At 46.3% G+C, this 15,480-nt stretch overlaps 3 protein-coding genes and 1 long non-coding RNA gene across 5 annotated transcripts in view; 3 read left to right on the plus strand and 1 right to left on the minus strand.

Annotated features, from left to right (window-relative positions):
- Window positions 1-8,220, plus strand: part of PRKAR2A (protein kinase cAMP-dependent type II regulatory subunit alpha) — a 68,898-nt gene extending 60,678 nt beyond the window's left edge. For both annotated transcript variants that reach the window (XM_037382869.1, XM_037382870.1), the window contains 3 exons: window positions 2,315-2,380; window positions 3,048-3,186; window positions 3,731-8,220. In XM_037382869.1, the coding sequence (XP_037238766.1) occupies window positions 2,315-2,380; window positions 3,048-3,186; window positions 3,731-3,864 (339 nt within the window). In that variant the 3' untranslated portion in view covers window positions 3,865-8,220. The remainder of the gene's footprint in view (window positions 1-2,314; window positions 2,381-3,047; window positions 3,187-3,730) is intronic.
- Window positions 8,221-9,963: 1,743 nt separating this feature from the next.
- Window positions 9,964-12,939, plus strand: RPP14 (ribonuclease P/MRP subunit p14). The gene is made up of 5 exons (XM_037384149.1): window positions 9,964-10,097; window positions 10,188-10,272; window positions 10,771-10,847; window positions 11,482-11,560; window positions 12,226-12,939. Exons 1-5 carry the CDS (start codon window positions 10,012-10,014, stop codon window positions 12,280-12,282), a joined length of 384 nt encoding a protein of 127 aa, XP_037240046.1. The 5' UTR covers window positions 9,964-10,011; the 3' UTR covers window positions 12,283-12,939.
- HTD2 (hydroxyacyl-thioester dehydratase type 2) lies at window positions 12,294-12,944 on the plus strand. The gene has a single exon (XM_037384148.1). The coding sequence runs from the start codon at window positions 12,326-12,328 to the stop codon at window positions 12,833-12,835; it is 510 nt and encodes a 169-aa protein (XP_037240045.1). The 5' UTR covers window positions 12,294-12,325; the 3' UTR covers window positions 12,836-12,944.
- A 107-nt stretch (window positions 12,945-13,051) lies between these two features.
- LOC119146462 lies at window positions 13,052-15,398 on the minus strand. Its single transcript, XR_005103746.1, has 3 exons — window positions 15,290-15,398; window positions 14,956-15,169; window positions 13,052-14,068 (listed from the first exon to the last, which is right to left on the minus strand). It is a non-coding gene; the product is annotated as an uncharacterized LOC119146462 (long non-coding RNA).
- Window positions 15,399-15,480: the final 82 nt, after the last annotated feature.

Genomic DNA, 15,480 nt, shown 5'->3' on the forward strand with positions numbered 1-15,480 from the left:
CATTTTGGAACACTGTTACTGATGAAACACTGGAAATTTTGCATCACGTTTAGCTTGGGGTTGCTTTGTTTGTTGCAAAAGTGCTCTAGTTCAAGTAGACATTCATGCAAGAAAGTCCTTGGCTTACCCTTACCTGAAATGGCAGGCTTTTAATCACAACCATTGTTTTGTTTTATAAACAGAATATGACTCCTTGATAATGTCTTGAATAATTATTCTTAATTACCTTGAATGTCAGATAACTCTGAATGCAGGCAACCTTAGTTTGCTGATAACCAAATACTGCCAGATTACTTTTCTCCAAAAATACCCTCAGATTTCTAAGTTGAAAATCTTGTTGCTTAAGCCCCTGAGAACTGAACTCTCAGCAAAAATCAAAGCTTATAAATCACTCTCAAAACTAGGAACCCACGCAATCATTGATCCAATTACACATTTGGTTTTAATCTTTTGTAATAACTACCCTTAAAAGGAGGATTAATAGTCTGGATAGGTCTGGGTGATGGTCATACACTGCTAAAGAATGATGAAATGTTATGCTTGGAAAAGACGTGATAGCTCTTGTATTACAGCAGTTGCATCAATATCGTGAACCTCTTTTCTGTTGTGAATAACTTTACATTTTAATTACCTTTCTGGCATTTGACCCTTCAGTTAAGCAGTATGCTTTAAAGCACTTGTAACACCAGCAGGCACTAACAGTTTTTGAGGCTGTCTTCCACTAAGTTTGTTTTCACTCTTTTAAAAAAGTAAGTGCTGTTTCACTACTTACACTCAGCGCACTTCTGAAGAAAGTATTAGTTCATGTTGTGATAGATGGTAACAGTGAATGAAAAGCTTTGTGCTGAATGGTGTATGACCATCCCCAGGAAGCCTAACTAGGGGCCTAATTTCTTGTGTAATTCCATGTTTACATCTTGCATCATCTTCTCCCAGCCCACATTTCATACTCAAGTTGTAATCATCTCTCTCCATTCTTCCTGTCACATTCATAGTCTCCTTGCCCACCTGACTTGATGTCAGATTTATCTCTCTCCTCACATTGTTTCACAGTTGTTTTTGGGTTTTTTTGCTGAGCTGTTCCCATTCCCTTATCAGTTCCCTATCCAGCATCTGTCTCCCTGAAGCCTTTAATCCCTTTGCTTCTGTTTCATAGCAGGAGACATGTGCCAGCTCTCCACTCTGACTTCCAGTCCTATACCAAGCCCCCGCCGTGGGGGTTGGTATAGAGAAGGAAAGTCCTTCTCTGTCACAGCTAAAACTTTCAAAATATTAAGTTCTGGTGAAGCTTTCCAGAGCAGATGTCAACTACGATCTGTTGAAGGTCTGCAACCTGATGCAGTTTAGTTAGATGTGAAAAAGGTTCTATAAACTGTCACGGAATCACAGAATGGTTGAGATTAGAAGGGACCTCTGGAGGTCATCTTGTCCAACCCCCTGCTCAGGCAGGGCCACCTAGAGCCAGTTGCCCAGGACTGTACCCACACAGCTTTTGAATATCCCAAAGGATGGAGACTTCAGAACCTCTCTTGGCAACCTGTGCCAGTGCTTGGTCACCTTCACAGTGACTTTTTCATGGAAACAGCTGAATTTGACTAAACTAAAATTTTCTGTTGCACACTCAGTTATTCAACAACACCTTGTGATATCTTTCTAGAACTTGATATGAATTTGCTAACAATTTTTATTTTCTCCCGCTTGCCCAATGTGACTTATTTTCCTTTAATGGCATGTTGCTATTGAGTGCTTTATTCCTTAACCTGTCTCATTTCATTTACACAGCCATTGCATCGTTCCTCATGTAGGTGGCTTACATTGTGGACTTCGGTTTTCTGTTAACTGTCCTCCTCTAACTTTCTGTGTTCATGCTTCTCCAATACAGCTATTGTGGGTTCTGCTGATCTCCCACTATTTTACCCCAGATTGACGGAGCTCATACTTAGTTTAATGGATCTTTCTTCCTACTGACATCTAGAAATGCAATCACTAAGTTGGAGTTTTACTAAGTACTGGATACTTCCATGAGGATCAGAAGATTTGCACTTAAGTGATTTTGCTATATATTATCAAGTTTCTTGCTTTTTCCTTTCCACCTGCCCTCTTGCTGAACGGTTTGTATGAATAGTTCCTTCCCCTGTGGTTCCTCTGGTGTATTACCTAACCAGTCACTTTTTAATGTTAAGAATTTGAGTGTTTGTCAATTCTAGTAGGTTTCTGCACAAGGCCTACTTCAGAGCGAATGCTTTAATGCCATTAATATATGCTATTACAGTAAACTAAAAAAAAAATTTGTTTTACCTTTTCCTCTTCACAGGGCGATAAAGCAGATTGTTTTTACATTGTAGAATCTGGTGAAGTAAAAATCTTGATTAAAAGCAAGGTGAGTTCAAATTGGATGAGTAGGCTTTAGGTCAATCCCTGATTTGATTTTCCAGTGGCGTGAAAAAGACTGACTTATTTTAAGATGTTACTTCATTATATTTATCATTGTCACTCAAGTGATGTAGGTTGTAAATCTCCATACCTGTTCTGAAGTAGCCAGAAGTCACTTTATTAAAGTTGGAATATCTTCTGCTTGTATCTGCTCCTCTGCAAACTAAGCTGATATAGTCTCCCTGGCCTTAAGGGTGGAGATGAAACTTATCTTCTAGGATTATAGAAAACTGCAGCTTACAAAACCTGGGGTCTGTTATCTCCAGTGACATACTAGATGTTAGCACTTGAATGGATTTCTGTACAGTCTGAAGCAGCCTTAGGGAACAACATGTTGTGCATGATGGAACCTGTGTTAGACTAATGTAATAGCTGTTCCCAAAGCTGTAACAGTAAAATCTCAAAACAATGTGGGCTGGCATATACTTTTCTTATCAGACTTTTAATTGAGCATTCTGTTAGTGTTCTACCAGTGCAGAGCATGACTTGGGAATTGGTAGTTTAAAAGCCCTAAACCAATGAGCTATTACTGATCTGTAAGATGTATGGGATTAACTGCAGCCTCATACAAAGACAGAACTGTATGCAAATAATTAAAATATACTGTTCAACAGACTATGACGAGTAAAGAAGCTAACCAAGAAGTGGAGATTGCCCGGTGTCACAGAGGGCAGTATTTTGGAGAGCTTGCACTTGTTACCAACAAACCCAGAGCAGCCTCTGCCTATGCTGTCGGGGAGGTCAAATGTTTAGGTAAGCAGATGATTTGGTGTTTCTAGTTAACCTTTTCTGGTCTTTGCTTGTTTTGTGGACCATGCCCAAGCGAGCAGCTATTCCAAAACCTAGCAGCCTTTTGGTAACTGGCAGTCAGCCACAAGAAGCTAGGAGCATGGGCCAGTGTGGATCTCCACATTGAAGTTTGAGAAGCACCAGTGCTTCCTTCCAGCGGTTTCTGTTTTTTCTGCTTGTGTGACCTGTACTTTTTGAAGGGGCAAGTGGCATCACTTTGTTTGCAGCTTGTTACATGCAGCTTTCAGGTGATCTTTTGAGGCCAGTGTGTTGTATATTTGGCTTCTGTGTTTATCCTTGAAAAGTCAGGTGTGTATTTCATTAACCTTGTTTCTCCAAATAAAAGTACAGAGGGAAATCAGAAATTATTTCTGCTTCTCTGGTTTCTGTTGAAGCCTGAAACCTGAATGGCTTGGACTGGAGGTTTGTGTTCCGAGTTCAAAAAATAAATTGGCATGTGGTGTCTTTTTTGAAAAATTATCTTGTTTTCACCTCTGTTCCTTTGCAGTCATGGATGTGCAAGCATTTGAGAGGTTGCTTGGACCCTGCATGGACATTATGAAGAGGAATATAACACATTATGAGGAGCAGCTGGTGGCAATGTTTGGCTCTAGCATGGACCTGTTGGATCCAGGGAATTAGGCACAGGGTACCTGAATGCCGCCTTAGTTCAAGACACAGAAAAGCCTCCTGTCAGCAACACAACTCACAAGGAAAATGGACACTACAGAACAGTTACTGCTGCTGTCTTCTTGGGCATTTTAGAAACCATAAACAAGTCTCAGCACAGATGGATTGCTCACTCCCTGCCTCCACTTTGCTGCTGATACTTCATTATTAGACCTAGATTAAAGATGATTCTAACCCTATGTTCACTTACTTGGTTCAGAATGGCATCTGTCCAACAGTTCAAGTGCCTGATACGAAACCCAAAGTGTGCAAGATATAGAAGCCTCCTTCCTTCTGGTGTTACTATTGGGATAAATTTTCAGATCAGACTCTGTAGTGGGAGGTTGCCTGTTCTGCAGAGGCAACCCGTGGAATATGAGTCTTTTATAGGCTTATTACCTTCATCTGATGCTTTCCATATACAGTGTCAAATTTGCTTTTAATCGCAGCATCAGGGTTTGAAGTTAAAATATCAATGGAGCCAATTAATAAGGTGGCACTGAAGTTTTCTTCCACCTGCTGCAAGTGGCAGGTACTATAGCTCTTCAAGTAAACCAAGCTGGGGACATGGGAGAGTCTGCTTAGCAACAAAATGCAGAAGATGAAGCATTACTGTGTTTTAAGTATTTTCTGAGCAGCAAAGAAAATTGTTTTACTCTATGCTGCCCAAAAAAAGTGCAGTGGTTCAGATCACATGGCCTGAAGGTGTCATAATTGTCATCTCCCCAAATTTGCTCCTTGTTCCTCACACTGAGTACATTCTATTGTGGCGAGATCACAATATATGACCTTCTCTTGCTTACAGAGATCCTTTATACTGCTAGATTTCCCAGGGCACTGTTGTTGACTGGGTCAGTTTTAAAGCTTTTTAAGGAGGTGAATGTTTTGTAATTTAAATGAAGACTACTTCTGTACTTGTTTACAGGAGCTCCCTCCAGTCCTAACATTTCACAGTATTCTAACTTCATTAGACACTTGGATGCTTCCAAATACCATGTTGATTTGCTAAACTTTTCAAAAGTTGGCAACATTTGGCTTTGTAAAGCAAATGTCTTTGCTAACTACGCAGTTGGTGTGTTTGAGGAGTCTTCTGGTTTAGGTGATAACTAAGCTAATGATGTTTATCTAAAATAACTGTTAAATTTGCAGCATTTATTAGGTAGATTCTATTTCTATAGCTTTAATGACTTTAATTGGCATACTGCTGAGATTTTATCAGAGTATTATCTAAAGAAGAATCAGACCATAAGAAGGACATTTTTATGGTGTACAAACAGAATATTTATATTAAGGCATTGAATTTGTAGGTAATAAAGCTAGTTGACCCTTTGAATTTGCATTCTTTGCAGCTCATGCAAAACTTACTGGTGTTTTATGGGGTTTTAAAATTCTAATTGTGGATGCTAGTATAACAGAACCTGCTCTTTTTATTCATGGCCATGTGAGCAAGACTAGAAGGATGCTAATGTTGAATTCCTGCTTCTAGTTATCACAGTGGACATGTCTCTGAGGCACGAGATGCCTAGCTGCAACTCTGAGTGGACTTCTGGACATGTTTTTTTCCCTAAATGGATGAGCTCCTCCCAGTTCCTGCAATATAAGTAAGATGGAAACTTGATAAGTTTGAATGGCTGTTGTCCAGTTACTGTAATTGGAGTAATATTTTTATATAAATGCAAATGATTTGTAATGGACACCACTGAACTAGGTGTTTCCATATTATTAAAGTCCTGGTTGTGATGTCTAGTGGCTGTTCTAACTGCATGTGTTTTAGAACAGTGAATTTCCCTTAATTTACGGGGCTGGTTTTTTGTTGTAAATTGCAGCTGAAGAAGCAGCACCTACTTCTCATTCATGCTTCCAAGGTTTAACACCAAAGACAAAATCATTCTTTTGATCACAGAATTAAAAAAAACCCAAACAAACACCAACCAAAAAATTAAAAGCAAACTCAAAACCAAACCAACAAACACAACCCAAGAAAATGGAAAAAACCCCCACACTCATCAGGTCCTTGTATTGAAAACTTTTAAGATACTTTGGGCTCCAAGACGAGTCTTTCTGAAGCCAGCTCGGGACTGTCCTGTGAACCAGACATAAACTGGTCTCCATACCAGTATGAGTTTCTGTGCTGCCTAAACTGTCATGTGAACTAAAGAGAAACTTGCTGTGAGTTATCATCAGCTGGCCTTTGTTGCTCTCAGGCAGAATATCCTCTCCTTTATCCAGAGGAGCCTGGCAGGTTGGGTGGCCTTACAGATGGATTCTGGTTCTTACAGCCTTTGAATGCTCGGCAGGACAGGATTCTATACCTCAGCATATGTGAACAACAATTGCTCTGAAGCTTAACCAAAAAACGAGGCAAGGCTGATGTTAGATTATTAAGGTAATTCTGCCTGGAAGGGAGGATTTGATGGCTTCTAGAAGTCAAAGGAAAGGATGACAACATAAAATCAAAAGATTGGGATCCCATACAAGCAAGAATAAACTTGTGAAGTTTTACCTTTCTCTAGACTCCCTGAAGCAAAGGCAGACTGGGCAATGCCATCCTGCCTCCAGGATCCGTGTGGCATCCTTCTGTGGTGTAGGGAGGCAACCTGACCTTGAGCTGAAAAAGAATGAGCCTGTAAAAGAAGGCTCATCCGTTTAAAAGCTATAATTTGCAATGTGCCTGATTAGTTTGGTCTGGTTTAACTAACCTGTTCCGTACAATTTATGAGCATGAAGACAGTGAGAGAAGCTTGTAGTAAGATACTCGACATTGCCAGGTATCTGATTAGAGGACCAGCAATGAGCAAAATCAAAAAGCCTGTAAGTGGCGACACCACGGCCGGGAGTGATGCGAGGCGCCTGTTTGTAAAGGTCTGCCTGCGCCTTTGTCCCGGGTCATTCCTTTTCGCTAGGACTGTTCATTGCAGTTGTTGTGGAGAACGCAAGGTTTTTGTTGTTACTCCTCAGTGTTCAGTAAACCTGCTGTGGAGTCTCTGAAATTGGCAGTAGAGAGAGATCTAGTTTTTAATAAAAGAACTCAGCAGCAAAGTGGGCAAAGAGGACAGTGTCTTTGAGACACAGAGGAAGAAAAGTCTCTTGTTTGTGATTCCCTGCTTGTGATTGTTGTGAAGTCAGTGAGAGGAGCTTTCAGTGGTCAAATATCCTGGCATATATGGTATTTCTGTTTAATGTCACAGCACAGGTTTCACAATGTAAAAGAACAAAAAAAGGGCAAATGTGTTGTCTTTTTAGGAGCAAAAGTGCAAAACTTAAAACTTTTAAACAGAACTTTTAAAAACAAAGTGCAATTTTGCAGAGGGCAAAAATCCGAAACCCCTTTGAATGTCACTTCCATCCTTTTTTTTCTGTTGGCTGAAAGCAGACGCGTGTTACTGACATGTATTTGTAAAAACAGTCTTGCCAAAATACAAACAATTTGATTTTTTTCACTCCAGATAATTTTTGTTGTTATGCTTATTGCTGATTATTTCCACTTTTTTCAAACCATGTATTTTATTTCAAGAGGCCTTCCTTGTGGATTTCCTCCTGGCAGTCTGCAGCACTACACTGCTATTTCAAGATGCAAGAGAAAGTCACTAACCTCACAGGAGAACACTCAACTCCGCTTAGCTGGCTGGAGCTAATAATGCGCTACTAATTTTCCTCTGCTTTGTGGGGCAGAAGGGGAATTAAATTCTGCATAAAGTTGCTACCTCAAGGCTCCAAGTGCTTTTAAAGGTCTTTCACTTGGGAGAATTTAATATAAGATAGTTCTTAAAATTGGTCTGTTCTTTTTAGTTAAATGTTTTTTTTTAATTGATTCATTGAGGGACCCTTATTTTAATTCATTTTACATTTAGTACTTAATTCTCAAAGGATGAACAGCTGCGAAGTTTGGTTCTTGCACTGTAGTGTTGAACAGGAAAGAAAAATACCTGCCATATAAACATACGGTTTTAACAAATTAAACCACTCTGGGGTTCAGCTTCACTTTTGGTTAATAAAAAACTGAATGTTGTGTCCAGCCTTCCTGTACAATCCTGTGTGTGCTCTTTATTGACTGACTGCAGCTGACACAACCCCCCCCAGTGCTTACTTACATCAGGAGTGGACTTCACAGCAGCTAACAAACTAGATTTATCGGAGTGCCTGAGTTACTGTTGCTTGTGTTATCAGAGCCTTACGGAGAACAGCACTCGCCCTATTGCAATAACCAAAAGAGATTTATACGTTACCCGACCACCAAGTTTTGCTGTTTGGTGATGAAATTTTACTAATATCTTAAAAATAATACCGGTTTCTGTAGATATTATTGCTCCCAATAAAACTGGCTGCTCTGATGTGTCTGCCAAATTATTGTAGAACTGATTTATTGTTCAAGAACTGTGCTAACTGGTTCTCGGTTCCTAGGAGAAACACAGTATTCCTGAAGGTCTCTTGCTGGCCTGTGCTTACAGTTACTGAACTTTGTGGGGCAAGCTGCCTTTTTTTAACCTGACTAACAATTTGGAAAGAAAATTGCTTTGGCACATGTGAAATCGCTTGTTCAAATACTCGGTATTTGCTTTTGCTGAAGTTTTATTTTTAAACATTTAGTATTTTATGTGCAGTGTTTAAATTGGCCTGGGAGAGTAGCCGAGATGGGTTGTGGTGCTAAACACCAGCAGGGCTGTGCCCGAATGCAGTGCTTCAGCCTTGGGCGCTTTAACTCAAGGAAGATGTTGACGCCTGAAGGGACCAGAGAGCAGCAGTGTGATAAGTATCTAGAAAATGTTACATTTTGCAGAAGGATAAGGAAAAAAAAATGGGATTTTTTTTTTTTCTATGGAAAGAAGGCCTGGGGGGCCTGGGGGCGGATTCGAGCAATGGGAGGAACGATACCATGTTGATTAGGACAGGGCTAAAACCAGGGTGTAAGCTACCGCAGGGAAGCTGTGGAAGCATTGAAAAGATCTGGAAGACATTGGAATGGACCGCTTGGGGGCGCGTGAAATCTTCCAGCACTAAATTTTTTTTATTTTTTTTTTAACAGTTGTAAAGTATCTCTGCTGAATGCTTACGATTATCTGTCTGAGGCAGGAGCGTCGTAACCTCTGGGGGAGGCTTTTCTGAGATACGCCGCTGTTTTCTTACGACTGCCTCTTCAAAAGCACCAAGGGCTTTAGCTGGCACCATGCCATTGGCCCCAGGCTTTGTGCCACGGGGGCAGCGGGGAGCTGAAGACAGGTCAGTGCCTGGGGAGGAGGGAGATGGCCCGGCCGGTGGCCCGTGTGCTGCTGCTCGGGTCCGGAGCTTCCCGTGCACCGGGGCCAGAGGAGGCCGGGCTCCCCGTGGGGCAGAGAGAAACCCCCGAGTCTGAACGGGGAAAACACCTTGAGCTGAAGTGTCTTTGCACGGACTGAGCAGCTTGGTAAAGGCAGATGGTCTCTTGTGAGCTGGGCTCGGGCACAGCCGGGTGTTGGGGTACTGCAGTGCTGCCCTGCTGGGCTCAGTATTAATTCCTGGGTAAACCTTTAAAAGAAAGGAGTAAGATTCGGTAAAGTTCTTATGCCGAGGATGCGGTTTCATCTTTTTGGCAGAGCGAAGACGGTTCCATCCTCTCTGCAGTTTCTCTCTAAGGGCTTTATTTCACACCCCTCTTGCCATCAGCTACACGGTACTGCCACTGCGGTGTGTCGCCCAGCCGGGACGTCAAGCCAGCCCCCCTCCCCCCGTCCGCCGTGTCCGTAACCGGGGCCGCGTCTGTGCACGGGGGGAGCGGAGGCGCGCCTCCGCTCGCCCCCCTCCGGCGGCGTGGCTACCGGGGACCACCGGGATTTGTCTTTCCGAAGCTAAAAGCGAGCACTTGGCGACGTCACCCTTCCCCACCGCGTCCCAGAGCCCAGCTGCAGCCCCGCAGGCTGCCCGTCGCCCCGCTCAGCCCGAGGCAGGCCGGCTGTTCCCCCCGCCGGCGCCGCTTCCCCTGCCCGGTGCCGAGCCCGCTGCCCCGGCACGGCCCAACGGCGCAGCGGGGCCGGCCCCGAGGGCGGCCGGGGCGGGGCGGGGCGGGGCGTGCCGGCGCTGACCCCGCGGGGCCGCCGTAGGAGGCCGGGCCGTGCCGCGCCGCCATCGGTGCCGGCGGGGGAGTGGATGGCGCGGGCCGAGCCGCCGGCGGCCGCCTTCGAGCGGCGGGTGCTGCGGAGCGCGGCCGAGCACCACTACCTGCGCGTCCGCCTGTGAGCGAGCGAGCGTGTGTCCCCCCCCGCCCGCGGCCGCCCCCCGCCGCCGCGCACCCCCAGCCCGCCCTCTGCTCTGCTTCCCCGCAGGGAGCTGCCGGACGGCGGGGCCCGGCCGAGCGTCGCGCAGTTCAAGCAGCTGGTGGTGTCGGCGCTGCGGGAGCTGCACGGAGAGGTGGGCCGCGGCCGGCGGCGCCGCGCTGGGCCCTGCGGTCGGTGTTGCGGGGACGGTGCCCGCCGCAGCCAGCCCGCCGCGGGGCGGGGCGGTGTCTGGCCGGCGCTGGGGCGGCGGGGCCGGCGGGGGTCCCGGCGGAGCGATCCGCCTCAGCCCGCCCCGCTCCCTGCTCTCCGCCGCGTTTCGGGCCGGCAGCGAAGGGGGGGCGGCGGGGAGGGTCGTGGCCGGGGGGCGGCGGCGCGGCGGGGACCCCCTGTCCGCGCCCGGCTCCGGTGCCGCCCGGCCGGTGCCAGCGCCGCGGGTCCCCGCTTGTCCCGCCCGAGGCGGAGCGCGGGGCTCGCCCGAGGGGGGCTGCGCTGTGACGCCGGGCGGCGCAGCAGAGGGGCCTGTGGGGCTGGGGCGGAACTGTAACTCCTTTTGACAATCCGGGGGTGAAATCATTTGCTTATGAAATAGGAGCGTAGGGTGGTACTTACCAAGTCACGTATTTTTTCCCAGGTTGGAGCAGCTTTGCCTGTTGATGTCTTAATGTATGAGGAAAAAACTCTGTCTGCCGTATTACGAGTTATTAGCAGGTACGGAGCTGTAGGTGTGTGCTTCGGATGCTGCCCTGGGAGTATTTTTCACAAGAAAACAGAACTCCTAAGCTAAGGATGGTCTTTGAGGAATTAAGCCTAACTTGCAGAAGTCTGTGTACAGCATGCAGGAAATAAATAAAAATTCACTACGAATTGGTAACCTGCATGCATCGGTACATTGTTCCTGATGTATATCAGGATACATATATGTATATCGATACGTATATTCCTAAACAGAATGGTCTGACAGGAACTAAGCACTATTGAAACATGTCTTTAATATCTCTTTGTGTAGTAGAGATGAGAATGGTTACTGTATTGAAATGGCGGAGATGACTGCAGATGATTTAGGGGAAGAAGGAGCTTAAACACGCAGAGAACGAGAACAGGACCAGTAAAGTGAACTTGAAAAGGTTACAGTACGTATCTCTGTGACAAGAGACTGCAGTCATTGCAATAACCCTTCAGGGCATGGTGTTGCTACTAGAACTTTTGGGTGAAATTACCCACTGTTAAACTCAGTTAAGGTTTCATTACTCTTTATGTAGCATTTTTTATTTAAGATATTTATGCAGCAGGAAAACTGAGAAAAACAAATTTTATTAATATATTTTGTTTTCTTGTTGCTTAGCGGCCTTGTCAAGCTGTGGAGTGCTCTAACGCTGCTGGGCTACTACCAGAACAGGAGGTGTGCCTTTCGCGTGCTGCAGGTAAAGCCCTGTGGGGGCTGGATGGCTTCCCCCAAACGTCAGCTCTCGCTCTAAGGTTCTCTGGCTAGCTGAGCACGCTGCCCCTTCACAGAAAGGTGGCCTAGGTGCAAAAACTTCCTGGTTTGGGAGCAGAATGCTTCTCAGTGCAGGTGTGGAGGCCTGTGTTTAAGGAATTCTCGTCTTACAATGAACCTTGTAAAATGTGCCAGTAGTGGCTGTCTCATTACCTTATGGCTTCGTTCCAGTGAGAAGCCCTGATCTCACTAATACATCTGCAAGAAAATTGTTTCTGGACAGTTTCGTTCTTGGCCCACATCTTGGTCCAATCTTTAATTTTCCCTGACCCATTTCTTCCTTTTCTAATAGTCACTGTTGACTGACCTCGTTTAAAAATGCATGCATGAACATGCACTTCTAGAGCTTATTTTTTTTCCAGAGGATGCAGCTCGATAAAATGCGTTCTAAGAATTCTTTGTCTCTGAAGCCATGGCTACACAAAAAACTGCTTAGGCATAGCTCTAAGTTTTTAATCTTTTGTGTAAAAGGGAAATGTTAAGTTTTTCAGCTTGAATGCATTCAATGGTGTTTTGTTTGGGTTTTTTTTAATGCTTTAGTTTCTTGCTTTGTTTTCTGTTGTTTTTTTTTTTCTTCCCTCCCCAAACTAGACATCTCCATTTCTTCTTGCATTATCTGGCAACAGTAGAGAACTGGTCTTGGACTGAATGCGGTTGTTGGTGTGGTTGTACAAAGCAGAAGTTGCTTGAGATGTTGCAGCCCTTCAGGCGTGGAATTTCTGGAAGGGATTTCCGACAAAGAGCCTTGACGAAGCTAACGTTTATCAGCTCGCTGCTGGGACGTCCCATACTTCAGAGTTTACATGTAAAAGTTGGAGACAAAGCTGAACTAACCAAAGCTTTTACACAGAATGATGTTGTTACTTTTTCTTATTTAACAGGTGACACAAACCCTTTACATTTAAATGAAGATTTTGCAAAGAAATCTAGGTTTGGGAGAACTATTGTACATGGAGTTCTGATCAATGGACTTATTTCTGCAGTTCTGGGTACTAAAATGCCCGGTCAAGGATGCGTATTTCTTTCTCAGGAGATCAGATTTCCAGCTCCTTTGTATACTGGTGAAGAAGTCACAGCTGCAGCAGAAGTTAAACGACTGAAGGGTTCTATTGCACACATTTCAGTATCATGTAAAGTCAATGAAAGTGGAAAGACTGTTATGGAAGGGATGGTGAAAGTCATGGTGTCAGACAGCTGTTGATCCTGTGCTACTTTAAAGGCCAGAAATGTACACTTGGTTTTGACTCCGTCTTTTATTGTGACATGACTTAATCCAGTAAATTTGCAACAAAAAAACCTCCGAAATGTTTCAAAGACTGTGTGTGAATTTAATTTTGATAGAACTGCCTTAAATTTAGAGCTTTTTGTTTTCCCATGTATATCGCTAAGATGAAACCAACGGAACTAGGCGCTTACAGTGGCAAAAGCAGCATGTTTAGACAAGCCTTTGCTCAGCTGCAGTGGGAAGTTGTGTGGCAGGGCTTACACTGAGGCTGCTCTTTTCAGCAAAATCTCAGTCCACACTGGCTACCTTCAGTTAAAACTTGTTCCCTCTTCACAAAGTAGTTGTATTGCTCGAAAGCACCGGAGGGAGGAGACAACTGTGTTTAACAAGAGAACAGAAGTGGAGGTGCTGACACAAGTGTTCTGTGAGATCTGTTGTTATCCCTGGCGGCTCTAGCTGCTGCTGCAGCATGCTCTTTTGCAATGTTGTAGCTAGTAAAACCTTCCTTAGCTCTGTGAATAAGTGGTAACCAGCCTTCACATAAGCAATATACTCTGATTAAGCTGGTGATGTGGCTCTCGCAGTACTTTCAAATTCTTTAGATGCCTTCCAAGACCTGATTATAAACAAGCAAGTTACCTCTAATGATAAACGCCTCTAAAACTTGCCTCCCAGAAGCGGAGTGGAGGCTTTTTTAAAAGCCATATTGTCACTAATACTTGGTGACCTTGTGCTCCTGATGGTGAGGGAAACAGGGGTGAATGATATGAACTACATGGCTTCTCTCAGCTTACTTGACTGTGTGAACATGTACTCCCCTTTGCCCACTGAAAGTACCTTGGTTGCTGGTAAAGTAGGTTTTGGGTAATTCATTAGTAAATCATGCAGATTTAATTATTTCAGTACAGACAGATTAGTATGCACTAAAACTTTTCTCCAGGAATGATGGGGACAATCAGGAGTAAAAGTACAGGCTGTCTCCAGTTGGTGGCTCATAGAGTTTTCTGGCAAAAAACTCCCTCTGGCCTGCAGCAACAGAAGTGCATTTGTACCTTTTCTCGACTGCAAATAACCTCGGAAGTTGTTTGCTATGAAACAGCAGTTTGTCCTCAAGCTGTGACAAAACCTGAACAGTTAGTTGTCTGGGCGCGATGTCTCGTGGTTACGTGCAGCTGTGCTGTAACAGCAAACCCCAGGTGTTGACTACAGCTGCTTGGAGCAGGGGTGATATTTAGGATGTTTGACTTCGAAATGCCCTCGGTGGGGTTTGGCGAGTTTGCAACAGGGAACCAGTGCCTGGCAAGAGCTTCCCTTTCCCCATCCCTTTCCCCATCCCTTTCCCCATCCTTTTCCCTTTCCCCATCCCTTTCCCCATCCTTTTCCCTTTCCCCATCCCCTTCCCTTTCCCCATCCCCATCCCTTTCCCCATCCCTTTCCCCATCCCCTTCCCTTTCCCCATCCCTTTCCCCATCCCCTTCCCTTTCCCCATCCCCTTCCCTTTCCCCATCCCCTTCCCTTTCCCCATCCCCTTCCCTTTCCCCATCCCCTTCCCTTTCCCCATCCCCTTCCCTTTCCCCATCCCTTTCCCTTTCCCCATCCCCTTCCCTTTCCCCATCCCCTTCCCTTTCCCCATCCCTTTCCCTTTCCCCATCCCTTTCCCCATCCCTTTCCCTTTCCCCATCCCTTTCCCTTTCCCCATCCCCTTCCCTTTCCCCATCCCCTTCCCTTTCCCCATCCCCTTCCCTTTCCCCATCCCTTTCCCCAACCCCATCCCTTTCCCCAACCCCATCCCTTTCCCCAACCCCATCCCTTTCCCCAACCCCATCCCTTTCCCCAACCCCATCCCTTTCCCCAACCCCATCCCTTTCCCCAACCCCATCCCTTTCCCTTTCCCTTTCCCCATCCCTTTCCCCACCCCCCTCCCTTTCCCTTTCCCCATCCCTTTCCCCATCCCCCTCCCTTTCCCTTTCCCCATCCCCCATCCCTTTCCCCACCCCCCTCCCTTTCCCTTTCCCCATCCCTTTCCCCATCCCCCTCCCTTTCCCTTTCCCCCTTCCCTTTCCCCCTTCCCCTTCCCACCCAGGGGCACTGCCTACCCGCCGAACAAAGCGCAGCTCCTCCCCTGCTGCCCGGTCCCCGCCCGGCCGGCGGCAGCTGCTCCCGCCGTGGCTGCTGGGGAGGAGGCTGAGGCTGCCGGCCGGGGGGGGTCCCGGTACCGGGTGGGAACGGGGCGCAGCCGGGGCCGTTCGGCAGGTCCCCGGACGCCGGGGCGTGCGGAGGGTTCTCTGCGCCGCTGCAGTTGGAGTTGCGCTGTGGAGCCCAGTCTGACAGTTTGAAACCTGCGGTTTGCAACACCACCCCCCCCCCAAAAAAAAAAGGAAAAACAATCAACCACCAAAAACCCTTAAAATTTGCAAATTGAGACGCTACCGGCTGCTGCTCCGTAGTGCCGCTGTAACGACTTTACGATGTTTTAGCTCCCCGCTCCCCGCGGTGGGGGGCAGCAGGCGCGCCCGCCCTCCTAAGCCGCCCCCCGCCCCCCCGCAGCGGTGTCCCGGGGCCGGCCCCCCAGCCCCCAGCCCCCCGCCGCCCGTGCGGGCGCGCCCCGGGCCCGGCCCCGC

This window comes from Falco rusticolus, chromosome 4, assembly GCF_015220075.1.
Source record: "Falco rusticolus isolate bFalRus1 chromosome 4, bFalRus1.pri, whole genome shotgun sequence".
Classification (NCBI taxonomy): domain Eukaryota; kingdom Metazoa; phylum Chordata; class Aves; order Falconiformes; family Falconidae; genus Falco; species Falco rusticolus.